At 47.3% G+C, this 27473-nt stretch overlaps 3 protein-coding genes across 8 annotated transcripts in view; 2 read left to right on the top strand and 1 right to left on the bottom strand.

The window, feature by feature from the left end:
• The window catches only part of NPRL3 (NPR3 like, GATOR1 complex subunit), a 39188-nt gene extending 21336 nt beyond the window's left edge, over window positions 1–17852 (bottom strand). For 2 of the 6 annotated variants that reach the window (XM_052680426.1, XM_052680427.1), the window contains exons 1-7: window positions 17662–17850; window positions 16245–16314; window positions 11731–11769; window positions 8344–8473; window positions 5419–5493; window positions 1661–1814; window positions 775–856 (exon numbers count right to left, since the gene is read on the bottom strand). In XM_052680426.1, coding sequence (XP_052536386.1) covers window positions 775–856; window positions 1661–1814; window positions 5419–5493; window positions 8344–8473; window positions 11731–11769; window positions 16245–16314; window positions 17662–17779 — 668 coding nt within the window. In that variant the 5' untranslated portion in view covers window positions 17780–17850. Of the gene's footprint in view, window positions 1–774; window positions 857–1660; window positions 1815–5418; window positions 5494–8343; window positions 8474–11730; window positions 11770–16244; window positions 16315–17661 lie in introns of all 6 variants that reach the window. The other 4 variants (XR_008206075.1, XM_052680429.1, XM_052680428.1 and 1 more) reach the window with 4 other exon arrangements.
• Window positions 17853–22351: 4499 nt separating this feature from the next.
• On the top strand, window positions 22352–23979 carry LOC128079232 (hemoglobin subunit pi). The gene is made up of 3 exons (XM_052680208.1): window positions 22352–22570; window positions 23203–23407; window positions 23725–23979. Exons 1-3 carry the CDS (start codon window positions 22476–22478, stop codon window positions 23851–23853), a joined length of 429 nt encoding a protein of 142 aa, XP_052536168.1. The 5' UTR covers window positions 22352–22475; the 3' UTR covers window positions 23854–23979.
• Window positions 23980–25964: 1985 nt separating this feature from the next.
• Window positions 25965–26932, top strand: LOC128079210 (hemoglobin subunit alpha-D). The gene is made up of 3 exons (XM_052680183.1): window positions 25965–26111; window positions 26251–26455; window positions 26757–26932. The coding sequence occupies exons 1-3, from the start codon at window positions 26020–26022 to the stop codon at window positions 26883–26885; spliced, it is 426 nt and encodes a 141-aa protein (XP_052536143.1). The 5' UTR covers window positions 25965–26019; the 3' UTR covers window positions 26886–26932.
• Window positions 26933–27473: the final 541 nt, after the last annotated feature.

Below are 27473 nucleotides of genomic sequence, written 5' to 3'. Positions count from 1 at the left end.
GTCAAAGAAGGAACTCAACAGCAGTTTGTCTCAGCCCAGACAAACACCCACATCAAGGGGCACATCTCTCTGCCCACCAAACCCTTCTGTTCTCTGTCCTTATTTCCCCAGGTGCATTTCCTGAATGAAACTGTCTGCTCAGCATGAGGAGTCAGCACTGACGTGCTGCTGGAGGAGGACGCTGGAGGAGCTAGGTGCCCAGCTCCTGCTGAAATCCAGCCTTTAATCCACACTTCTTTGAAATCCTCGCCAGCGCCTTTAATCCAGTCAAGAAGCAGCATGTTGTACTTTCCATTCTGCTGAAAGTCTCACAGTCTAATCCAAACTCTATGTCTAGACATGCACAGTGTAGACAAATGCAGGCAAGGCAGTATCTGGCACTGCCATCAGTGCTTGATGTAGCTTTTTTCCCTTACCTGTTGGTTTTGAACACTTCTACAGAGATAAGATATTCATAATTTGACACTTTCCAATTCTACAATTTGTTTGTCATTACGTGCCTCTATTCTGAAGAGGAAAATAATTCTTAAAGCTGCAACAGACCACCAACTGTTAAGAAACATAAAATACCCAAAGAGACACCATGGTGATGATGAGGAGAGCAATTCTGTAACCATTTCACCTGACAGCAAGCCTTCACATCATTCTACCTGGTGTGAAAACAGATTTCAGTGAATCAGCAACATGAGGAGATAGATAACTGCCTAAGGAACAGGGCCAGGAGGTTTCAGTGAGAAGCAGTGTGCTACAAGCTACAAAGAAAATGCTACTTACCTGTCATAAGTCTCTTTGAGATCTCTGGCCAGTTTGCACTTGGGCAGGATGTGATGAAAAGGTGACTGTGGCCCTTCTGTAGCTATGGAACATTTCAAAACAAGAAAGCAAATAACTAACTTCAAAGTAGAGAGAATTTCCTCTTCCCCCTCTAGGCACAAACCAGCACCTTAGGCACAGAATCCCTACCTTCTTGATTTACACTTCTATTTCAAAGCTTTTATGATAATCCAAGTTAAGTGTCAAGATAATAAAGTGAATTAATGTCAGCTTCCTCTGATGCTCAACTCAGTTAAACACACATATTTGTGAACTTGACAAGCAATGATATTACATGGTTTTGGTTTTATACATACTAGCTCTAGTTTTCAACACTTGCAGCAAGACGGTGCATCAGACGGGGCAGTCAGTTCACCCTGCCTGTGCTTATTATTTTAGTTAATTGCTATAAAGCATAGTCAATTAAATGCTGTAATACAATCTGTTGGCTGTGTAAACAGGTAAAATTTCTACACAAGACGTCTGGTGACTTGGGACACAGCATTAGCAGGTGCCAGGCTTGCTCTAGGTTGAATGAATCTGTACCACACGAGTTCTTCCATCTCAGTCTGACAGGCAAATTCAAACATTCAGTGCACACTCTCCAGTGATTGCTCTGAACTAAGATAGCAGAGAAAGCAGCCAAACTACTTCACTTTTAAAGCTGACATCTCTGCACAGGAATTGTGATCTTGGATGAGGCAAAATGCAATCAAAAGCTGTCAGAATGCTAAGGAGCACCAAAACGAGCACGTCCTGATCCCAGCCACAAAAGGCTCCATCAGCACTTTTCTGAAAAAGTACTCCTGACAAACATATTCCTGTCCAATCTAAGCTCAGTACTCACTTTCTGACATGGCAGACACTTCATCCTGAATAGCTAAGATGAGTTTGGCCTCCCTGGTCAGGTACTGGCAGCGGCGCTCCTCGTGCTGCAGGACGATGGCGATCCGACGGGAAAGGTTGTGTAGGCAGTTTATCACTGATGGATCTGCATTGGCCTGCAGGCAACACAGAAACTGGTGGGTCAGTCAGCCACAATCACACTTATGGAACTAAAGTGATGGGTAAGTAATCAGAAGCAATCAAAGTAATCATCTTCAGCAGATACCACGGTCAGCCTTTGGCAACAGGCGGAAAAAAGGAATTTTCTCCGAGAGCAAAAAAGCTGTCAGAGATATCCACAGGTAAGGAAGAGCAGGATGAGGGATTTCTAAGCTTTTCCTTACACAAGAAATTAACGCAGTGCTTGGAGCATGTGACTCAAAGCTGTTTTATTTTTTCCAGTTGTTTCTGGGCCTTTTGCTATCAGAGAAAGCAAAGAACTCAATTGTACACATCCGGGAAGAAAATATCAAGTTGTTTGAAAAGGAGGAACACAGAATGGAATTGAAAAGGAGGAATCACAGAATGGGTTGGAAAGGGACCTCAAGGATGATCAAGTTTCAATCCCTGCGCCACAGGCAGGTCTGCTAACCTCTAGACCATGTGCTAGAACAGGCTGCCCAGGGCCCCACTCAACCTGGCCTGAACACCTCCAGGGCTATCTCCAGGGCCCCTCTGGGCAGCCTGTTCCAGCACTTCACCACTCTCTTGGTGAACAGTTTCCCCCTGACATCCAATCTAAATCTCCCATAGTTTAAAACCCTCCCCCCTTGTCCTAAACATCATGACATTCAGCTCACTGGGAGTGCAGGGACAGCAGTGCCTTCAACACCGTTTATACTGCGATTCTCTTACTCCTCACAAGACAAATGCTAATTTTATTAGAAGCACCAACACATGATCAACACTTTGATCTGAACCACAATGAATGTGGGTTTACATTCCAAAGCGTTTCACGAACACGGCTCGTTACAAACACTACATTTGTGCCTGTCCCCTTTGTGCTGGAAAAATCTATCACATAAGGCCAGCTGACAAGGGGGGACTTGGTGGTTCTAGTCAGGGAGTGCACAGCACACAGCTGCCTCATGTTTGTTAAGATATTCAGAGGAATTTACAGTTCTAGCAAGTGATAACTTGGCACGTAAACTAGCAAACCATGAGTCAACACTTCTGAATTCTGCTGTTCTTGCTGAGTCACGACACGTTGTAGCCCTGAAGCTTAACACAGCAGGATGGGTGCTGATTATAGCTTTTGGGACTTTGCCTGCTGTCTGCCTGCTGCAGATGGACTCTCTTTATCTCAGAATACCTCCACCCACACTTTGCAGTGCACAAATTTCCACTTGCTTTACACACAGCACTTTCCAAAAACTTGACAGCTCTCTACGAAGTATGAGTGTCTTATTTGGCAAATACCATTCACTGCCACATTAAACTACATCAGTATCCTCACTCTGCCAACAAAGAAGCAAGTTTTCCCTAGAATCACTAAACCAGATTCTAAATAAACACCTCACCAAGCCCTGGCAATGCTGTGAGTGAAGCAGCATTGTTTGCAGCACTCCTGCTTCCTCAACATGCAAAAGTGTCTGCATGTCCAGTTACCTGCTTACAATCAAAGCAGGATGCTTTACTAGAAGATCAAGACTTTTGAAGCCAATGTCTGTCAGTGTGTGAAATACAAAATCAGCTTCTATTCAAACTGAGCACCTCCTAACCTAACAATATCCCATAGCACAACACTGGGTCCTCAGCAGAACTTGAGGAACAACTTCTTGCTTGATTCAGACTGGCATAACTTGCTGGCATAACTGTCACTTGTGAAGCCTTGTTCTTTCACTGAGGAAAAGCCACTTGGACTGTGGATATGCATATGTTAGTCACCACTGGAAAGCCAACGGTAAGAAAAGTACTACAAGTACTTCACAGCCAGGTAATTGGAGGCTTTTAAATCATGACACCATATCCAAAGTCGTGGTCAAGCCAAAATCAACCATCTCTAGAAAGACAGTTATTCCAGCTCTCATTTAAAAATGTTCCTTTCACATGTATACAAGGCACAAAAATGGTATGATGGCTCCACAGATGTAATATGTGGGCTGCAAAGAGCCAGAGCTCAGAAATCAAACAATGCGTGAACATAATGAAATTTCTATAATTTTATGCTATCAAATTAGCCAAGTCAGGATCCCTTGACACGGATCCCAACTTCTTATCAATAGATCAGATCTGAGGAGAAAAAAGGAAAACATAACTTCTCCAGCTTTTTGTTTAGCATTAAAATTCATTTATTCCTCACATGTTCCTTCACTTCAATCAGAATGCTACAGCCAGCTGCTCCCTGGCATGTTCCTTCTTTTACAGAGATCTCATGCCTAAGAAGTGGCAGCTTCCAAACACCTCCCACTGAATTGTAAAAGAGGCCTGGAGGCAACAGCACAGTGCATCACACAGCATGACTGTGGGCACAAAACAGGGTTGTTCTGACATATCATTTCAAGAAAAGCATCAGGATTGTAAAAAGGAACAGCTTTTGTCCAAACACACAAGGACTGCCAAGAAAACTCTTCAGGCATCAAATCAAGAGCACCTTCATCCACAGACCAGTTTTAGGTGAAACTGCAAGACCATTACCCCAGGAACGTGGCCTCACTCAAAGCACTATGAGAAGAAAGAGGGAAAAGGGGGGGGAGGGAGTGGGAGAGGATGCAACTACATAATTTACATCGTTGGACAAAGTCAAGTGCCTAATTTATTATTTCCATAGACTCAATTGTCTGTTATTCAGGGGAGCACTGAATTAGAATGCTCCACATAATGGAAAAAAAAAAACAACTGGCAAAACAGGTCCAAGGACTCAAACCCATTCCTTCTGATCCAGCCCACATAACTCCTGGCCCAAGCGATACACCTTCCCAGAACCCAGAGCACTGCATAGCACATGGAGCTGCCCCCCATCCAGGTCTGAATCCAAGCTAGTAAACCTTTCCAGTAAGGTGTGATGGCTCTAGAGTGCACAGAGCAGATTTCTAATGGCTCTGCACTGAGCAAGCTTCCGCTAACCAAAGCCATGGCAAGGCCATCACTCACAAGGCTGGCCACCAGTGCCACTCTGTGCGTGCTGCTGCTCTGATTCTGGAGCAGAATTGGACACCAAGGTCAAAGCTGCACGGAGCCACAAGGGCCCAGCAAAATGCTAGTGCACTACAATGGATCTGGGCTTATTCTGGGCAGAAGGAAAACAGAGAACAGCATCTGGCACACAGCACAGGAAGACACAGGCTGCCTTTCCACACAGCTAGCTTGGACAGGATTCAATGGCACTGTTAGAAAAATCACAGCAGGTCACCATTTCACAAATCACAAATGACAAGACACGAGCAAGATTTGCAACAGAGGTCATATATAATTTGCAAAGTGATATCTTGCAAGCCTCTACCCTATGGCTATTTAAAATAAAACAAAGAAAAAAACAGCTCTACAGTATGTCCTGAAGAGAATAACTGTGCTTGAGCTATATAGAGCACCAGGCTGAAAAAGTTTCCCACTTCTCAGTGTGATGTTCTACACTGTTTATTTTTGTTGTTTGAAGTGAAAATCTCCAAGTGAAATCAGACACCAAATATTTCAAAAGAGACCACTGGAACATGAGCCTGCTGCACTCTGTTACACAGCTGAGGTGCATCCCACTCCCCGGTGACAAGGGACAGTCCTTACCCTTAGGGCAAACACGACATTGAAGAGGATCATAGTGGGCATCTCCCTCTTTGGTGAAGGATCTGTTTTGGATACCTGCAAAAGATTTAGAAGAATTCCATAGGCTTGTGTGCTTAGGAACCGGTAATGATGAGAGAAATAAGAGAGAAAAAAAAAAAAGAAAAGAAAAGAAAAAGAAAAGCCTAAATCAGTCAAGTAAGAGTTTGCTGAGAGGACAGACAAATTGAATTAGAACATCAGAAATGACTTGCAAAAAATAAAACCATGTTATTTTTTGAAGTGTCACAGTTGTTCTACATTTTCCAAGAAGCTGATAAAGCATTTTGGTCAGAACAATAGGAGTGTGCAGCAGTCTGAGAGGTGTCCTGTATTGCATCTTAGTACCATTGGGGACCTACCCAGCAACTTTCCTCAGCACAACTGTCATATACTGTTAGCACAGAAAATTTCTCAGCCTCATCCACATCTATTTCTCTCTTTCTAAAAATCCCCCAAAGCCCCCGTTTGGACTGCATCATGATTAAAGCTACTGCTTTCATCCCAGCAGCTATGCTCTAGAACTGCCCCAATTCCAAATCACCTTGCTGTGTCCATTTCTTCTCAAGCTACAGGTTCTACGATGTCTTGTGAACTTCAATAAAGACTTAGAAGCATTTATGTGCAAGGTCTGATTCTTCCTTAAAATCAAAGAAACCACCACAATTAGCATCAGCTGGAATTGAGCTAATTTTCACCTCACCTCTTGTGCAAGAAAAAAAGAATCAAATACTAAAATGGAATAGAAATTGGTGAAAGAATTTGAAGAATTCAGAACATCACTACATAAAAGGCAGTCTGACACCTATAATTAAATACTGGTGCTTTTGTAGTTTCTGAATCTCATCTGAGGAAGAATTTGCTGAGCTGTCCTGTGCAGTAACTGACTGTGGTATGAACACCAAAGGAATTCAAACCAGAGACTGTCAGGTTACTCCAGCCACTGCTTCTGCATGTGGCTGGAGTAAAAGAAACCATGGGAAAAGAAAGAAACAATCTAGCATTGCCAATTGCCAAAGGGTCCCTGATTTATCCCAAGTGAAGCAGCAAAGATGGCTGCCACGTTCAGAACATTCTGGAAACTAGAAAGTGCCTGCTAGGGTGATAAGAACCCACCCAAGAAAAAGATTCTACTAGAAGCAACAAGAAGGTGTTTCCTGCACGCTGTCATGTTGTTTATTTACCCAGATGCAATTTCATTTAGACAAACTGAAAATGAAGAGAAATTTCATGGCCATTGCTGTCAGGGCCCCGAGGGCACCAAAAGGTCTCAGCATCATTGACCAGCACCATTTGGGTCCCCCCTTCAGCCTATGGCCCAGGAGCCATGCTGAGGCTCAGTCTGGGGCCTTCGATCCCTGTCCAAGGATTGTCCAAGGATTGGAGCTGTGCTGTGGGTAGCTTGTTTCCTGGATGGTCCCCACCAAGTACACAGCAGCCCCATCCTCCAGCCCTGCCTCCGGCTCCATCTCCCCTTGCTCCTGGCTCCAGGCCCTGGGCCTGGTTCATCTCTCGCGACCACAGCAGTCAGATCCACACCTCTGTGTCCCATCTTGGGGGGGTGCTGCCTGTGCAGGATTGCCCAGACAGCAATGCAAAAGATCCAGAGCATCCCCCTCTTCTCTCCTCCGTTCCTTAGTCCTTTCCTCCATCATTTCACAAAGCCTCATACACACTGAGTTGGGAGTTTTTTTGACAACAACACAAGGTAACACCTTGTCTCTCTGTTGCTGTTTGCTGTATGTGTCTGAGCTAGAACCATGAATGGCAAAACACGAATTACCTTGCAAACCTGCTTCAGCTTCCCAACACCTGACCAACTAGCTTTCTCCCACCAGCACTTCTGGTGCCCTAGGGTAAGTGGGCACTGTTGTTCTAAGCACAGACTAGGCTTTCTGAAGTACTTGCACAGCTTGGGGGCACTTAATTTTGTCTTCCAAAGCATCTTAAACATTTGAGGGTTGAGCCTCGGTGATATTCAGTCACATTTCCTGTAGGCTCACGAATGAGTTTCGGAAGTGGAACACCAGCAGCTTTTGATGCTTGATGCCAGCTTCTTACTTGGATGAAAGCAGTCCTACAGCAATCCGATCCTCTAAATATCAAGCAGCAGTTGCCAACAATCTGTTTGCACCTCTAATTATAGATAGAAAGGATGACAGAATTGGCAAGCAGATCTCTGCCTGAAAAACCGAACAGTTTTGTAAATTTGGTGAAAAATGAGATGAAAGCAGTTCAGTGATACAGATTAGTGTTGTATTCAGAAATTACCAGGCCTACTTCATTTTCACGGTCTGTCAGGACGAAAGAATGGGAAAGGGATTATTTTCTATATAGAACCACGCAAATTCTTTCCTAGAGTTAAGCAGGGCCTTTTCCATAAGCTGGGTGGCAATTGCTTTCATTTATGAAATTATTTCAATTATGCTTTCATAAAACACAGGCCACAGATCAAGGTCTCAATACAAACAGCAGCCTAAATTTGTCCATGAGAAAACTTTAGACCTCTTTCTAACATCTGTGAGGGTTTTGTTTTGTTCGGTTGTTTTTTTCTTACTGCCATGCTAATTGGAGGTGCAAAAACCCTACTGGCATCATAAGAAACATGGATTTTGGGGTGGACTGTTCATTACTACTTCTCTTTATCCACACTGCTTTTCTTAAGTAACCAGATGGGCTTTTCTGGGAACCACTGACATAGCTTCCTCAGTTTGCCACTCGCTGTGGTTACCTGGAAATACATACAGACAGCTCCAAGCACTGTGAAGAATCAGAAATCAGGAAGAAGCAGGATCAAAAGAAAACATATCCATTCTGAATTTTAAGTCCCCTAACTAAGATACACAACTGGAAAAAAAAGCATGCCTGCAAGCAGCTCTCTTACCATACCTGCCCAAGGGCATGCTGAAGCAACGTAGGGTGGCCAACAAAGCGAACATTATCAATCTTCAGTTCAAATTTTTTGCCACACATATCTGACTTTGTAGCCAAAATTGTTGCCAGGATGACATCTGAAAACCTTGAAGAGCGGAAAGAGAAGTTACTACAGTTTTCAACAAGCACACCACTTGAATGTTCCTCCAAGCAGATTCATTTAATTCGTGAGTTTTTTTAATACTGTAAATTGTGTCCAAATTACTGTACCTGCAAACCCCAATTATGGAAAATTAAGAATCCCTTAATTATATCTCTCAGATCATCGCAATTATCAAACAGGAAGCATTCAAGACAAAGGCTGCAGGGTCATGCTTATTTAAGTACATGCTCAGCAAAATACATTGGAAAGATTAGATGCAGTTTGTTTAAATATAAAAAACAGCTTGAGTTAGCCATTGCCTGGATTTAGCTGCAGGTTAATTAACTTACTAAGCAACTACATACCAAAACAGCCTGTCACTCAAGCACCACAAAGACCTTTAAGCCACCCACTGTGACAGAGGGGAAGGCAAGACAAAGCTGATTCAAATAAGAGAAATAAATATTCTACGCTTGTCCCTCCTATTCAAATCTAACCTCATGAAAGTTACTTCACTTAGCAGATCTCAGGCTGCAGCCAAACGCCCAGCAGCACCCTTCTGAGAGCTGCATGGCATCACCCAGGCTCATGTGCTGCACTGAACCAAGACAAAGTCAGGGCAGTGAGTCCTCATTGGTGCCCACCTCGCTGCAGTGGGACTGCGCTGCTCCAGAATTGTGGTGGGAAGAACACAGCCACGAAATAGGAAGGCAAGTATCTACATGGAGTCTGCCAACTGAAATACATCCACAGGTGCAAAACTGGGTCAGAACTGCAATGTGACAGGGAAGGATTCTGCAGCCACTTTCTGATGACTTTACATTATTGGCCCGGTCTTTCAAAATGCTCCTTTTCCTCAGGGCATCCCCTGAGACAGCAGAGCTCAAATCCCTAGGAAAGGGGACCTCAGTGATCTGCCAGGGGAAGCTCATGATTGCAGGATGGGAGCAGTGAGAGGTTTGATATTAGCAATGTTCTTTCCTTGTCTGATTTCTCTGAGACTCCCATTTTACCAAATGGATATCGAGCCAGCTGCTGAAGAGACCAGCTATTTTAATCATGGCAATATTTATTTCAGTTTCTTTATTTACATTCACGATGTGTTCCCCTGTCTGACCACCCCTCCACCAGGCAGGTACCCCAGATAACACAGTATCACTCAGAGAAAAGGGCAGACACGGGTGTGTTCCACAGCCACCTTATCTCCCGGCCACAAGCAGGCCCTCAGTGCCCACAGAAGCAGTCAATGTACCACATTCCTGGTTTTCTCTGAGTGAGTTACAGTGCATTACAGAGACAAATATACACACAAGTCTTTTGGGGTATCCACCTGCATATGATTCAGGGGCTATTTCTTCACTAGACCTACATACACTGAAGGTGTAGGATAACACAGGGCCTTTTGAGATGTGAAAGCCTCTGATGCTTGCACAATAAAGTCATCCCGACCATGGTTGGCTAGTGGAAGGGGCAGCTCCATACAAACTTCCAAACCTCTGGCTGCTCTGCTCCAGACAGGATGCCCAGCACTGCTGAGGGCTAGCAGAGACAAGGGGAGGCTGGCCACAGGCTGCTGGGGCACTGAGCTAATGCCCCTCAGCCACAGCACTGGGGTGGGTTGAACAACACATGGAGTTTGTAAAGAGAAGGTAATGCTTCTTCAGACTGGGCCTGGCTTGGCAGTCCCTGGTGATCACATTTGAAATAGGAAAGTCACCGAGACAGCAGTGAGCTTCCCCTGTTCTTTCTGTCCTGCTCAGCTGTGTCAGTCAACAGGCTCTTCGTGGGGCCAGGCAGACTGTAAAGCAAGAGATCAAACGGACCGTCTGCTTTGTTAAGTGGAAGCAGGAGGGCAAACTGGGAAGTGCCTGCTTGCTGGTAAGAAATGAGTCACTTCCTTCCCTCAGCAAAGGACATCTTGGGAGCTGGAAAACCAAAGTTCATTGTGATGACTTACACCACTGTTAAGATTTAACTTCAACATGGAATTACAGCAACAGTTGCTTTCATGCAGAACTGTGGTGCCAAAAACTTCAGCATTTCCACAGGAGAGCTCATGACACCGACATTCACCATCAGCATGACTTTGCATTTGGCTCGGTAGGGAGCAGCAGATTGAAAGGTTAATTTTGTAAACCTTTTCCTATCTTCTTGCTGGCTGGAACCTCCTTCTGGGAGAATGCTCCAACAGCAGCCAGGTGACATGCTCAGGATATGTACAACCCTCTGGATGGCTTGCAGGGGTTCCACCTGATGGCACCTCCAGAGCAACCTGGACTCCAGACATGTTTTCCTGGTCTGACAGCCTGGGTTCATTGGTTTGGTTGTTTATCCTACCTCTCACCACTGCACGTGGTTTACTCATTTCTCAGGCCTCTGGATGACAGGGAGATTGAGGGACAGCAGATATGTCACTGCCATCACTTGATCTCAGACAATAAAGCAGCCAATGCAGGCTGCCTGCTGCCACCAGCACCTCCTCTGGAACTGACACAGCTGAAACAACAGCGCCTTTGCCTTAGCATGCAGACAAGAGGGGGAAAGGATCTCAAACAGAACTTCAGTGTTTCCCCAGGGGTGATAACCACTTTTAAGGTGCCACAGAAATCCAAAAATTCTTTATAATTTTCAAATTACAAAGAATTTGTATTGGAGGTAGGGTAGGGGGAGAGCTGACTATCTAGGTGACCATCTTTATGCTACACAAGGACTAGAAATGTATTTTAATACTTTTGGGCCCTTGGCAGAGACAAGCCCTTTTCCCTCTGCACGTTGAGGAAGGGCTATAATGCACTTGTCAGTTCAGCTTAGAAGGGCACCAGGAAGGAGCAGCTGCTCAAAAACAGCTCTGCAACGAGCTCTGCATAATTACTGTGAGATTATAAATAGTTCAGTCACTCATCTGTACTTTTCGGTCACTGCTTGTCAGAAGGCAATTTGCTTCAGGGCTCCTTGCTGGAATAACTACAAAGCTAAGGCTATTCTTTTGCACTCTTGGAGGATCACAACTTTCCTCAGTTCACATTAGGGACAGTACACTCATTCTGGTTGCCCTGCAGAAAGCACAGAAGTGTTAGTAGGACCTCTGTAATTATCCTAGCATTAACTGTTAGCAATAGTTTCCTACAGACACTGATTTAGCACATAATTGCCTCATCATTTGGTGTAAAGTAGAAACCAGAAACAAAGCACATTGACAGGATGGTGAGAAAAGAAAGCCATTCTAGACAGAGGTGGTTGTTGAGAACATTTGGTCTTACCCTGAAACCAATTGTTCATCGGTTAGAGGACATTGGTCTCTGAAATGGGAACATGGCCATAAACACAAACAAAAACAAAATAAACGACGCAGGTACATAAAATACAAAAAGAAAAAGAGAAAAAGATAATGTTAAAAACCAGGGGGACCTGTTAAGAGTTAAACTCCTGTAAAGAAAACGGTAATATTGAGAAGAGGCACAAGTTAATGGTAGGTGAGGTGCTGGGATGTGGTGCAGGCTGAGCTTGGTGGCATTTCAATTCTCTCAGCAGTGCTATGGCAATGTGTTCCCACAACCTGCTGCACTTACGGAACTGCACTCATTAAACTCAAGCTTACCTTAAAACAGACAAACAAACACATAAACAATAACAGAATAACAGCAGAGGTTCCACTCTGATTTAGAGCAGACTCCAAAAGTTGGTTTGTTTCCTAGAGCTTCGCCAGTGGTTTAAAAGGCTTTAAAAGCTTCACGCTGCCCACTGTACAAAGGGGAGATCAGATGGAAGCCTCCAACAATTATTTAATGCAGGAGAGAGCTGATTTCCACTGGTCATGCTGAGAAGGTAGAACAACCCTGGAGGACAAACTATACAAAGAGGGTGATATTACAGAAAGGGATGGATGGGTGACCGGAAAGGAAGAGGCTTACAGAAAGGAAAGCTTTCAGAACAAATAACAAGGAGAACACTGAGGTTCCAGTGAAAGGGGGACAGAGGATATAGAAACATTACCACAGGAGAACGACTGTTTGTTAGCAAGGGACATCCTTTGTTTCAGTAGCTTGGGTTTCTGTAACAAAAGTATTTAGCCAATTGATGACATCAGTGCTGCAAAGCTTATTGCATCTCTTTGGTTAAGTCAGTTATGCTACTGAAAAATGCAACGTCCGGTGCAACAGGTTTCTTTATGTGCATCTGCATTAGAATTTGTGCTACTGTATCCCCTCAAAAAAACACACCAAAACAAAGACATTTAAGACCAATTTAACAAAGCTTTATCTTCTGGCTTCAACAGAGCTAATGCACAACTTCACATTTTTGGGAGAAATAAAGAGAATAGCAAGCATCTCCAATAGCTCTGAAGGGTGTATATTATTGGGATAGCACTCAAATCTGAAGGATGTTTTTGAAGACAGTAAATTAGGGAAGGATGAGAAGAGGCCAGCATGGAGAGTCACTGACAGGTCATTTGTTTCAGCAGTGTCAGATTTTTCTGAGCACCTCTCTGTTGCATGGCCACTCCCAACACACCTCGACCACTTGTGCTGCTTGACTTGTTTTTGAGAGGAATAAAAGATCTGTATTCAAAAGACCTGCAGTTACAACTCTGTGGAACAGAAATATATTGCCAATACACACCAGTCACTTGGAGGTAGGACTTCATGAACAGGCTGCAATACTCTTTAAGTAACAGAAAGCATAATGAACAGCAGGAAATTCATGTCTGAAGGATTCAAGAAATCCAGTTACGCATGCAAAGATGGAAATGGAGAATTATGGCACCTAAACTGACGTAATGTTCTGGAGCCATAAAGAAATACTTACAACTCAACTGCTCCACAAGAGATCGGCTCAGAAGTAACCGTTCTGGCTTCTAACAGCTTAGAAAAAAAGTGATATTGAATGTTCTCTGGGACATATTTGATCCTAGATTGCCAGTGAATTGAAGGCAGTCATCCAGTATAAAGCAGGATGGGTCCAACCTTCATACAAACTATTGCAGTGACTAGATAGATCTGAAATAGCCTTTGTTGCTAAACATGAGAACATTATCAAACTTGCCACACACCATCCGCTCAGCTTAGCATCTGCTCTCTCCAAAACCCCGATTCATGCTGCCAAAAAACATCCATAGCTACTACCGATATGTGGTGATTTAAAGGCATCTTTTTGCCAACCATTCTTTGAAGCAGCCTTCCAGAAATAACACAGTGATTTACAAATGACTTTCACGTGGGACAACTCCAATCAGGTAATCGAACCCAGCAGCACGTGGATGGGACTTCATGCTGATGAATCTGAGGACTGCTGCTCCAAGGAGAGCGCTGCTGCAGCACTGTGCTGCACCAGGACAGAACTGCTATGGGGAGACAGGAGGGGCTCTCACAAACCTGGTCACTCCCGTGCCTTCAATAGAAACATAAAATAACCTGGAGCCCAGGGGAAAAAAATCATACAGCTTCTCAGCCAGAATCCCACCGGCTCACTGACAACACTGGTTTTATGGCATATAATATTTAAGCTCCTTCCTTCCCTTGTCCACTCACAATGACTACAAGCCACAGGTATCTCCCTCTCTCCCCAGCCATTGCCCCTCTGCCTCTGCTCACTCCCAGGATCTGTTCTTCTGCACAGTCCCAACTCTGTTACACCTCCACCTGTCTCATGCATACCTGAGCCACCTGCTGTGCACAGCCCTGAAGAGACTTTATAGCTTCCTGATGGAAGGTGCACTTGTGTACCTAGTGCTGGAATATTATTTCTATCTATGTCATTAAGTCTAGTGAAAAGATAAACAACTTCTTGCCTAATGTGACTTATCAGTACTTATAAAGAGCATTGGTAATTTCTTCTATTAGCAGGTACTGCTGAAGAGAAGGATATTTAGCTGTTGCATTAAATGCGCCTGCAAGCGTCCCTTCTACATTCCTGTGAGAGAAGATAGCTTTTTCAGTGCATTCACAGCACTGGGAATATGGGATAGAGGTTTTTTCATAAACAAAACTGAAACAAATGCAGTTTGTTTGGCTCCAGCTTTGAATTTCTGAGTGCAGACACACAGCTGTGTGAGCAGGACTAGTACTTCAGAGCAACAGGATGCTGCTCCCACCACCCCCGTACCTGCATCCATAGGGGATGGTACCAAGGCACGTCCTGATAACAGACCTGTGTTGGCAAACACCTCAACATCAGGTACATAAATATAGAGCTTATAAGCTCCAGTAACTCAATAACCATCAGGTGCAGACAGTGCAGGATGGATTGGTGTGTGTACTGCTGTGTAAGACTGCACAAACAGCAACTGCTCTTTCTGAAGGCCATCACTGCAGAGGGGGATTCCTGTCTTGGTCTTCTTTCACTCAGTGCTTCAGAACGGCCTACATCCACTCGGTGGTGTGCCACAAAACTGATACTTTGTGCCGAGGGAACTCAGCTCCCTAGAAGCTCAATAGCTAATACCTGACCCAAGAGACCTGAGTGCTGGCCCTCAGCCCCTGATTCCTGCACGCTGCTACAATAAAACCATCTGCTTGTTTAAGGCAGACTGCACGTCAGGACATTCAACCACTCAGTACTTAAAACTACTTTCAGTAAAATACTGGACTACAAGCAGTGGTCTCATCTGACCACAGTTTGTCAAATTATCACAACCACCAAACACTCCCTGAGCGCTGCACACCTGGCACTGTCCTGTGGACAGTCTGAAGTGCCATTCAACAGATATCAAACTTAAGAAACACATTTTGGTCTTGCTTCAGTTCTGCACTGTACCACACTGTGTTCCATGGAGACAAGACAGAACGCTGCAACAGAAGGTTTCAAAAATGCCAGAAGATGTAATAGACACAAATGACCTCAAGCAAGATGTGTTACCTCTGTTATACTGTTTTCCTAAGGTGCCAGTCCTGGAAAAATGTACGAACTTAATGAACTTACTGCCAGGAATGGCTGTAATTTTAGTGAAACTATTCTTAGTCAGACTTAAGAACCAGCTTACATTCTTCAAGGTTGGCATCTAAATTGCCTTTTGCTTAAAAGCAATGCCAACTTCTTCATTCTTATATCACAGAACAGCAGCAACTACTCCAGCATTAATACCTGAAATTAAAAGACATATGCCACAAAAAAAAAAAAAAAGTCTACAACTGAACTGTGGCCCAAGTTTGTCTCCTATCTGATAACGATAGATTTAGAACACAGCAGATTTCAGATTTTCTCCCAACACCAGTTAGAGGGCCCATGTCTATGTATGTGCATGCTGAACAACGCACCACCTCTGCTCGGTGCTTTTGTTACTGATTTCCTGCAGCTGAAAAACTCAGTTTCTAAGTCTCAGAGCCCTCCTGAGCCACTATTTCACTTCATGAATACACAAGCAGCTACATCCCCAGAAACAAAGTTAGTTACTCAGTAGTGCACAGCAATTCTGTATCACTGTTAAGCTAAGGAAGAACATGAGGCAGCTGTGTAAGAGAGCCAGTTACAGGTAGGTAGGAGGAGAAAAGTGGAATTTTGCCAAAGGATTAATGCTCCTGGCTCTGAAAGAGTACCACAGGCTTTCTAACAAGCACAGCTGACCCGAGCTACACTTTACCCGGAATACAGCAGACTCACCAGCATTAGACATTTCTTACTATCAAACACTGATTTTCTCCTAACTCAGCATTACAATATCCCTCTGCAGGTCATCTGTGCACTACAAGTGTTTGCCTACTGAACTAGCAGTAAGAAAAAAGGAGGCCAGCTCCTCCCCAGTTGTAAAGTCAGACGAGGAGAATCGTTTTCTCCCTACCTGGAGTCCCCATCTTGGTCCTCTGAGGTATCACCAGAGCTATTCACCGCATATCGACTCCGTGGTTTATCTGAGGCAAAGAATAAAGACAGCTTTCTCAGGGAGCAATCTCCTGAAGCGTACAGTAAGGTCTTGGTTTTGTTTTTGCAGCTCCCACTCAGACACATTAACAAATGGGAGCAAGGAGCTTACATTTTCAAGGGACATAGAGAAAACAAAAACATTGAAAGAAACAACTTTCCTGCCAAGTACCAGGGAACAATTCATGTTAGCAGAGCCATTTTGCAATTCAAGGAAGTGAAAATTAAAAATTCATCTCATTAATTATCCACATTCTTGCTCATGTTTCAGGACAATAGTGATGTTCCAGAAGCCCCCTCTGCAGTGACACATATCCAAATCTTTAACCAACAAAAAGCTGGGGAGCGGCAGGAGGGAAGCAGACAGTAAATAGCAATAATCTTGTCAGGTTTTACTTATAAGGACAAAATGGGGTTAAAAAATAATTCCTCCTCAGTGAAAAATGACTCACGATCTAAAAAGGGGCATTAAAACTCACATGAGATACAGGGACTGGTGTGACAGGACAAGGGAAAATGGTTTCAAACTAAAAGAGGGCAGAGTAAGATTGGATGCGAGGAAGTTCTTTGCAATAAGGGCGGAGAAGCACTGGCACAGATTGCCCAGAGAGGTGGTGGGTGCCCTGCTCCTGGAGACCGTGTCAGGCTGGGTGAACACTGAGCACTGATGGAGCTGTGGGTGTCCCTGTTCATTTTGGAGGAGTCGGACCGTAAGGCCTTTAAAAGTCCACCCCAATTCAGATGATTCTATGACTGTGATTCTGTGAGATATGGCAGCTGGCAAACAACCCATGGGAAACAACCTCATCCCTGGTTAATAGCCTCAGATCACACACAGGGCTCACCCAACACGTGCCTCTCATGATCACTTTGGTGTGTTCTCCCGAACTGTTAGATGTTCCTAGGCACCACACTCACACTGAAACCGAAACCTGATTGTAACGCTGCCCGGTGACAGGTTAGGTTTGCAAGCCGTGATGCTATAATCCCACAGCACTGACCACACTAAGCCCTCCCAAACCCACTCTGGCTTTACAGCAGCGCACTGCAAAGCGCAGGACACCAACGCCAGGGCTGGCCGCACACGTGGGCACGGCTCCACATCCGTCACTGCAGACCCAAGGCAGGGCTGTGCGGAACGGACAGAACTCATAGAGCAACTCGAGTAGGAGGGGACCGTCAGGGATGCGGTCCGACCCTCGGGCCATCCAAGCACAAACCCTGCGCCTGACAGCGGGGTGCCACGCCAGCCGAGGGAGGCCGTGGAGGGGCCGCCGGCACCGGGCCGGATCGCGGCTCCGCGGCACGGAGCGGCCCCGGGCCCGGCGCACACTTACTGGCCTGGGCGGCGGGGTGCTCGGCGCCGCGCTGGAAGGGGAAGCGGAAGAGCAGCTTGTTGCCGCGGCTGCCCGAGCTCACAAGGATAACGCTGATGGGGCTGGTGCTCTCGCCCATGCCGCCGCGCCGCAGCGAGCACCGGGCGGGCAACGACGCGGCTCGGCAGGAAAGCGGCCCGGCCCGCGCGACTTCCGCTTCCGCGCCTCCGTCGCCGCCGGTTCCCCCGAGCCGCGGTCGATCGGCGGGGCGGAGCTGCGGGCGCGGAGCTCCCGGGCGGCCCGCGCTCAGGGCCCGGGCCGCCGCTACGGCGCCCTCGGTGCGGCCCCGCGCCTCGCAGCTCGGCGCCGTGCCCGCAGCGCGGCCCGCACGGCCTCGGGGTGCCCGGCGGCTGCCCTCGGCCTTGTGCCCTCTGTCCCTCCCGGCACCTCGCAGTGCAGACGTGTGCCTGAAGTGCAGCCCGGCACCTCACAGCTGAGCCCCGAGCTCCCAGTGCAGCACAGCACGTCAAGTTGGAGCCTCTTGTCCTCACAACAGCTCAGCGTCTCACATTTCACACAATCACAGAATGGCCAGGATTGGAAGGGACCTCAAGGATCATGAATCTCCAACCCCCTGCCACACGCAGGGCCACCAACCTCCACATTTCATACCAGCCCAGGCTGCCCAGGGCCCCATCCAACCTGGCCTTGAACACCTCCAGGGATGGACGGGGCATCCACAGCCTCTCTGGGCAGCTGTTCCAGCACCTCACCACTCTCTCTGTAAAGAATTTCCCCCGACATTCAACCTAAATCCTCCCTCCCTCAACCCCTGGTCCTGCTGTTATCTACCCTTTCTAAGAGTTGATTCCCCTCCTGTTTGTAGGCTCCCTTCCCTGTGCCCCCCCGTTCAGCCCGGCACATCACACTGGAGCCCTTGTGCCCCCAGCACAGCACAGCATCTCACATTCAGACCCCCAGCATGCCAAGTTGGAGCCCAGTGCCTCCAGACAGCCAATATAGAATCATAGAATCCTTAGAGTCAGAAGATGTCTGAGCCTTTGTGCCCCCTGTTCAGCCTGGCACCTCTCACACCCCACTCAGCACTCCCACTTCAGCCAAGAGCTTACAGCTCGGCCCAGCACCTCACGCTACCCAGCAGTGCTCCCTCCATCAGCCCAGTGTTCCCATTTCGGATCAATACCTCACATGCCCATGCACAGTGCTCCAGATCAGCCTGGCACCACCAGTGCCTTCCAGCACCTCACATATCCACAGTGCCCCTGGCACCTCACACCTCTCCGGTGCCCATGGTGCCTCAAGGTTCATTCCCACCTCTTCCCATGTGCCCACACACCCCTTCACTATTTTCATGTCTTGAGATCTCCTTTGGTCACTTTGAATCATTCAGTTATTACAGTTCCAAAACTACAAGCTGCTGGCCAGCTGCAAGTGCCACAAACTGTATTCCCCTGGCAGCTCTTTTGGCTCATTTGTCTTACTGTGTGTCCAGCTGAGATCAGAAAACCATCAGCAATTATATCAGAGAATGGCCCAGGTTTTCACATAAGTTCATCCATATTTGATAGCAATATTTAGATATTTGAATGCTCTGAGATATCCCCACTCTGGGTTTTTCTCTGCGAGATTCTTCCCTTGGACTTCAGGCAGAGATGGGTGGTTGGGGACTGAAAGGGAGATGAGCACCCGCAGCATGGGCTTAATCTGCACAGCCATTCTCTGCCAGGCAGGTGATAACAATTGAAGCAAGAGAAGCTGTCATTGAGGGGAGAGAGTTGTTGGTGAGCGATTAAAGAGCAGTCACGTTATCACAGCAGAGCATTCATCGTGCTCCAGTGCTGGGCAGCTACGTTAGAATTTCCCAGTGTGTCTGCTTCCAAGCATAACTTTATATTCTTCAATAAAAAAAGTGCAGGCGTATTTGGCACTTCCAGCTCTTGGAGATGAGTTAAAGCAAAGCTCTAGAAAGCTGCAAGCTCTTTGAGTGCTAGTAGGAAATGAAAGAATAAAGCCAGGATAAAGATTCTGCTTTTAAGATTTCCAAAGCTTAATGCACCCAAATTCTTCAGTTAGAGCAGATGTGTGTGCCACTGTTACCTGCTGAAATTCCCTTGAGAGAGAGGTGATGGTGCAGAACAGATGCCCATGGGGACAGTTACCCCTTCTCATAGAGGTACAACCGTTCATTTAATGAGCTGGAAATTATAACCCCACTTATAGTGAGCAAACAGGTCTGTTGCTGACTTCAATTGACACCCTGCTTTGGGAGCAGGATGAAAAGAAGAGCTACATTAGTGCAAAAAAGCACTTTTCGTGTTTGCTCCATGCTTTGTTCCTGCAGGAGCAGCACATGGCAGGACAGGCAGCCCCAAAGCCAGGCTGCTGTGCAGCAGGACTACATGCCAGCTCAGCCTGCTGCTCCTTCCCAAGGCTCTGGAGACATTTCACAGCTTCATAACAAAGATATATAGCCTGTACTTATGCTGTGGGTTTATGAAGCCTAAATATGAAAAGCAACAGAAAGAGAGGGAGATACACATTTGAAGCAGCTTCCCAGAGGATGTATCAATCCTGCGACCAGAGGAACAAGAGTGGCTGTGTTGTCCAATTCCTTGAGTCGCGTGGGCCAGGAGCTCCAAGGCTCAGCACCCTGTGGGCAGCTGGAACAGTGGGGCAAGGAACTTGGCTGAGAAAGGACAGCTCATCACTCTCCATGTCACATTGCTGCACATGGCACTCTACTCCCACCAGGCTCCTTTCTGAAGAGCCCCTGAAGCTGTCCCCAGCACAACTCTGACCCTAGGCAAGCAGTGAGCCCCTCCTAGCAAACCACTGTCGCCTTTGGGCTGCTCTGACTTTTGTGATAGTGAGGAGCAACTCTTGGAAAAAGAATCCAAATTCAATAAAGATTTCAGCACTTGTAGTTCATGTACAACCAACAAGCCTCCGGTGCAGGCATCACTCTGATCTTCATGCCTACTTTGACATTAATCCTCCAGTCGTGGAGGATCGCTGTTCAGGTTAAACAGCTGGCAGCAAAATAGGAAGGAGTATTGCTGGCATCTGCCTGGCTATATCTGAGTCACGGGGACTTCCCTCAAGCACTGTCAGCAGAGCTTGGAGCATAGCCATGCAGTGGGCGATGTCGGAGGCAGCGCTTTCAGAAGAAGACAACAACAGCATTATTTTCAAAGTATTTTCCTATTGGAACACTGCACATGTTTTTAAATGCATGTAATTAGAGATGATGAATACAGCTTCTCTCAATACTTCCATCCATTTAAGCTATGTAAACTGAATACAGCATTTTCCTGTATAAAGAGCTTAGTGCCTGTCCTGTCAGCAGGGCAGCCACATCTGGAGCACATTGCGTGCAGCCGCTGGTAGTGCTGTGAAACACAAACACATCTGGAGAAGGAATCTGGCTTATACATGTCAACCTGCTCAGCACAAGATGCAGAGCTGTTTGGGCAAAGAACACGATCTGACACCTGCCCGTGCCACCAGCTTGCCGTGCACTGCTTCTGAGGTTCAGTGGGGTGGCAGAGGGACTCACCTCTGCTTCGTGTGCTGACACAATATTCCCCAAGCATTGGTAGCAACCATCTCCAGCTGGGTATTTCCTGGATACTTTGCCCACTTAGCTGTGATTACAGAGCCATGCTGGCCTTTCTTTTACTCATTTGTCCCTTCACCCATCACATGGGTCCATGCATTGAAGACACAAACCTTCTAGCACAGGACTGGGCTTTGTGTGCATGCCCAGCATGCAGCGCAGTGCACACCAGCACTGTGTGAGGTGCTGAGGGCTATTTCAAGGCACAAGGGATAACTGGCTGTAAGAATCACACAGCTGCAAATCAAAGAGATGCAGTATGGGGTGTTTACTGATGCAGCTCAGATCTATATCAGAGGGAATTACAGATTAAGGAAACAAACTGCTGGGAAATATCAATATCAACTGTCTCAGGAAGCACTCAGCAACTTGAGATCTGTGGACGGTGAGGAACTGTGCACATCTGACTGGGCTTTCTCCCATAAACATGCTTCTTTTTAGTACTATACTTGATTTCATAAGCTGTCTCTCCCTGTATCCATGTGAATCGTGACTACTGGTGCTGTAATCAGCAATATCAGTAGTGGAGTCAGTCCCTAACTCTTCGCAAGAGACTGGTAAATGCCTGACAGTGCTGGAACATGTGCCAAAATCTCCACTGTTTGCCTTAGAATCAGGGTCTAAACCCACCCCCCCCCGAGCCATACTGCACACATCCCAGCTGTCCTTAGCACTACCTAGTGCTAGAAGTACTGAATGTGCAATACTGGGCCATGTAGTGGCCGTGTGTATTGGAGGTATGTGACATGGCCCAGAAAGACCCAGTCTTGTGTGCACATCTGTTTGAAGCAAGGTGACAAATACAAATTACTATCCAAGCTTTTTAGTTCGCTCCAAATCCACTTAAAGGCATGTCCTGATCCTCCATCACTAGAATGTTCCACCTCTATCTCTCTGTTCATATGCACCCAGTCAACTTTTTCACGCCACGCGGCCAGTACGTGCTAAGAAGCAAGAAGCTGATAACACCAGCAAGCCAGGAGGCCAGTGCACTGACCCTTACCAAAATGGGCTTTGTTTCAGGGGGAGATAAGGGTCTCCCACCTCCATGGGTGGGCCTTTGGAGTGACCAATGAGCGCGGACAGACGCCAAGGCCCGCTCTCCTCTTCCTCTTTATAACCAGGGCTGCGAGGGCACTTAGCACAACCTGCTCTGGGTGTTCACTGAAGGGAGCCTGAGCCAGCACTCTCCTGCAAAATGACGCTGACCCAAGCTGAGAAGGCTGCCGTGACCACCATCTGGGCAAAGGTGGCTGCCCAGATTGATGCCATTGGGGCAGAATCCCTGGAGAGGTAAGTCACCCGCAGCACAGGGTGCTTCCTCTGACGTTGCTGTTAGGATGCATCTTGCTTCAGTGCTGCATGAGTGAGATTCATGCAGTCGTGTTAGGATTGATTAGAATTGCTTGATGAGCTGTATGTTATTTAGCATGCTTTTTTTTTTCTGGAATCACACCTGTGCTACTAAATTCTGATGGCTTCAAAATTTTACAGCAAAAAAAATATTTTTTTTACCATCTATGGGCTTGCTTCCCATTATAGTAATTGAGAATTTATAGCTAGGAGCCCTAAAGAGGAATTCAAAGTCATTCCTACTCGGTGTCCTGAAATAGGGTTATCACTACTAGGAAATGAACTTAAACTGATTTATCACCTAAGTTGCCACATAATGGACATTAAGAGAACAGCTCTCCACATTTATTAGATGTTGTTGTTCAAAGTTATTTAAATGCTATTTACAGTCAGCCTGAAATATTGTGAGATTCCTGCTGGGACTCCAGCACCACTCACACCAACCATTCATTCAGCTTACTGCAGTTTGAAGGAGTGTATTTCTGCAGCTTTGCAGTGCACTTGTCCTGAGGCTTTGCCAGACCAGACATGCCTTTTCCACTGCTGATCTTTGTTGTCTTGTTCTCCTCCAGGCTTTTTGCCAGCTACCCTCAGACAAAAACCTACTTCCCTCACTTTGATCTCAGCCAAGGCTCAGTTCAGCTTCGTGGTCATGGCTCCAAGGTCCTGAATGCCATTGGGGAAGCTGTGAAGAACATCGATGACATTAGAGGTGCTTTGGCCAAACTGAGCGAGCTGCATGCTTACATCCTTAGGGTGGACCCAGTGAACTTCAAGGTGAGCAGGCACACCTTCAGGGATGAAAATTACCAGCCACAGAACTAGAGGCCACTGGTCATTTAAACTAATGGGAGATTGATCCCTGACTATGTGGTACAGCCTTATGTTGCTGCTGGTTCCCCAGCTGATTTTTAACCTGAGACTGGATTTTCTAGCAAACCATCTGGTCCAGTTTAATCTGTTACCTGGTTGGGACATGGTTGGGACATTACCCTGGTTGGGTATTTTTTTCATTCCAGAGCACGTTGCAGACTCTTAGGTTGGCATCTGTTACTGATTACAATGGATTTCACCTTTTTTTTTCCCCCTTTCAGCTGCTTTCCCACTGTATCCTGTGCTCCGTGGCTGCCCGCTATCCCAGTGATTTCACCCCAGAAGTTCATGCTGCATGGGACAAGTTCCTGTCCAGTGTTTCCTCTGTTCTGACTGAGAAGTACAGATAAATGGCTTCCACACTGTGTTAGGGACGTGCACCGATGGCACACAACAGCTGCCAAGTTCTGGGTATTCTTCCTATGCAGTCCCCTCAACTGCCCTATGCAGGGGCTCAGCCATCTGCAGACCACAATAAATAATTCAACTGTGATCTTTGGTCTCTGTGCTTTCATCTTTCATGTTCCACCCCCACCTTAGTGTCTTGGCACTGTGTTTGGAAATCACTACATAATACAGAGGGAAAATTACTAAGCTGTGTAAGTTCATGTACATAATGAGAATAACATACTGCTGAGCAGAAGCCCAGAACAGGATAGAGCCCTGTGACTATTACTGCTCACCTTTCAGAAGCTATATCAACCCAATGTAAAGCTGACCAGGAAATATTCTTCACCTTGCTAGAATAATGAATGGACCCTGGCTTCTTGTTTAGACTCTCCAAAATCCAGCACAGCCTGTTCTGAACAACAGCTGCATTGCCAAATGGCATGATTTGCACAGGGCAGTGCTGCTTATTGACAGTGCGTGCTCTTCTCCATTGGGTCTGGGCAAGGTGAACACCTTAGGCAATCACACCTGCTTAGTTCCACCTGTTTGGTAGTCCCACCTTCCCCACAGCTTGACATTTCCTATATTTGTATCGGGAACTTTGCTTGCTGTTGAAATTTGGGAAGACTAATGGCCCCTGGAGATCAATGATGACATCTGAGGGACCAAAATTCCCAGGAATGCTTGGCATTCCCCTGACGGGAATGCATGGACCTTCCATGCCTGTTGGCCAATACCCCAGCTCCCAGCTGATAAAAGATATGTGGATTTCTTTGTTTTCATCCTTGCTTTCTCTTCCAAAGTATTTCCAAGACTTTACAGTGGTACACATCACCTCTTCACACACACAAAAAACACCTGGAGTGTTAGAGCAGCTTGAAATTCAGAAGCCCCTCCTTTGTTTGTTGGTGTGTTCTCCACCTGAGTGATCCACGTGTTGTGGGCAGGTGAATAACTGTGATATCATCCCGTGCATCTGTGTCTAAGGGCAGAGTGATTCCAGCTTCATTTACTGAGCTCCCTGCTCAGTTCACTCACTGCTCATGCAGGTCTCAGAAGATTTTTGACATGAAAAGATGTGCTCAAAGCCCTAAGCAAATGAACATTAACTGGCACTACAAGTTGCAGTGCTCATCTTGTTCACAAAACATAAGCACTGCATTTGGGCAAGGAGAACAGAGATAAGATGCAGAACTTTTAAACCACTGAGCTGCTCTAAATCTGCTGGTGTTGACCAGGGCACCTTCTGTGAGCAGTAAGTTTTTAAAGCATCCTCTCTTTGTGTGTCTCTGGGTAACCTGAATGTTTAAATCAACAATTTACATTGTAGGTCAGCGTGGGGTACATCCCTAAGCCCAGATTTGTATCAGTGATTTCATGCAGAGGCTCAGTGAAGGATATGACAGTCCGCAACCGCTGCATGCCCTATGGGATGTCCTGTGGGAGAGCGGCAGGAGCACACAGTGGGATGGGAACAAGGCAAGGATGATGAGCAAGCAGGTACGGACTTTGGAAAGACCAGGTGCCAAAAAAGGAGGTTCTTCCTCACCCAGGTTTCTCTAGGCTGCTGCAGACAGATGATGGGAGCACAAAGGTGACATGGGAGGGGAACAGGCCCAGGGGCTCTTTGGAAAGGGCTTTGGAGGGCTGGAGGATAGCATGGCCTGGGACACATGGGGAACAAGAAGCCACGCAGGCTCTGGGCGAGGGAAGAAGGGTGCATCGTGACAGGAGCGCCAAGCAGCACAAGGCCGAGGCTGCAGCATCCACAGGACAGTAGCTGCCAACTACAGGGTGCAGCCCTGACGCATGCCTTCCCCCAGCCTGGCGAGGGGCTGCCTGGGATCCCCTCTGCGTGAAGTGCAGAGGGCCAACCCAGCTGGCAGAGCAGGGCAGGGCAGGGTAGGACAGGGCAGGGCAGCAGGGCCCCCTCAGGGCCCCCTCTGTGGGTGTCAGGGCCCCCCGAAGCACTGCCGCTCCCTGCTCCCAGCGCTGCACAGCCCCGGCCCCGCCGTGTGGATAAGATAAGGCTGGGGCGGGTGTGCAGGGAGCTATAAGAGGTCGGCCCTCAGACTCCTCCACCACGCACTGCCATCAGCCACCAGCCCACCCCACCAGCTGCCACCATGCTGACTGCCGAGGACAAGAAGCTCATCCAGCAGGCCTGGGAGAAGGCTGCTTCTCACCAGGAGGAATTCGGAGCTGAGGCTCTACTTAGGTGCGAGCCAGGCCCAGGAGCACCTGGTGGGGTGGGAATGGGGGAGGGGGAGCCAAGGGGTGCGGATCAGATCCTGGGGTGTGCGGGCTGGGCCAGGGGGAGCTGCGGGGCAGCAGAATGACCAGCCTCGTTCCGGCAGGATGTTCACCGCCTATCCCCAGACCAAGACCTACTTCCCTCACTTCGACCTTTCGCCCGGCTCTGACCAGATCCGTGGCCATGGCAAGAAGGTGTTGGGTGCCCTGGGCAACGCCGTGAAGAACGTGGACAACCTCAGCCAGGCCATGTCTGAGCTTAGCAACCTGCATGCCTACAACCTGCGTGTTGACCCCGTCAACTTCAAGGTGAGCAAGAGGCTTGGGTCTGGGGGTCCTGGGGTCCTGGGGTCAGGGGTCTTGGGATCTTGGAGGTGTCGGGACCAGGAGGTCCTGGGGCAAAGGGGTCCTGCGATCAGGCAGTCCTTGGGTCAGGAGTCCTGGAGCCTTGGGGTCTTGAGGTCAGAGTGTGATGAGTTTCCTGGGAGCTGGGATCCTGGGAGCCAGGAGCTGGAAGCCAGGGGTGGTGGCAGGGCCAGGATGGGAGACAGACTGGGGCTGAGAGACCTCCATCCAGAGCAAGGGTACTGAGCCTCTGTTTGCCTTGCAGTTGTTGTCGCAGTGCATCCAGGTGGTGCTGGCTGCACACTTGGGCAAAGACTACACCCCAGAGGTGCATGCTGCCTTCGACAAGTTCCTGTCTGCCGTGTCTGCTGTGCTGGCTGAGAAGTACAGATGAACCATCGTCTGCAACTTCAAGTCTTCAATAAAGACACCATTGCTGCAGCACTGTGTCCATGTGTGCTGGGGCTGGGGAAAGGGCATAGGGGTCCAGGGTGTGATGGGGTACACTCAGTGCTTCCCTGCACCCTGAGGGAGGGAGGGAGGAAGGAAGCTCCTTCCTCCAGGTCCGGCATGGGGCCTGCTTGGTTAAACGTGATCCTGAAGCTGGTAGCAGGACTCTGTGGATGGAGCTCAGCCTGCACCTTCCCATGCCTGCAAACCTGTTTGGGGTGGGTGAAGCCAAATGCGTTTCTTTGAACACCTTGAACAGTTTTCCATAGGGGAAGGATTGACCTCTCCTGGCTCTATCACAATGGCTATTCAGGACTTCACTGGGAATGCTGTGGGAGCTTAATGCCTGCATGAATTTTGTGGGCAACTAGACGAGTTCACTGAGTGAAAAAAATCTACTGTGAACTATGAAGTACAAACACAATTCATAGCCCCTAAGCCACAGCTTTCTAGCAGTTGCCTGGGAAGAGCCCCTCCACTTGTGCCCTGGGTGCCTGCTTTTCCCATGCCATCTGGAGAGGCTGGAAATGTC

The sequence above is a fragment of the Tympanuchus pallidicinctus genome, unplaced genomic scaffold (assembly GCF_026119805.1).
Source record: "Tympanuchus pallidicinctus isolate F22 unplaced genomic scaffold, pur_lepc_1.0 scaffold18, whole genome shotgun sequence".
NCBI lineage: Eukaryota > Metazoa > Chordata > Aves > Galliformes > Phasianidae > Tympanuchus > Tympanuchus pallidicinctus.
The sequence above is the reverse complement of the archived record's forward strand: the minus strand, read 5'-3'. Positions and strand labels throughout refer to the sequence as shown.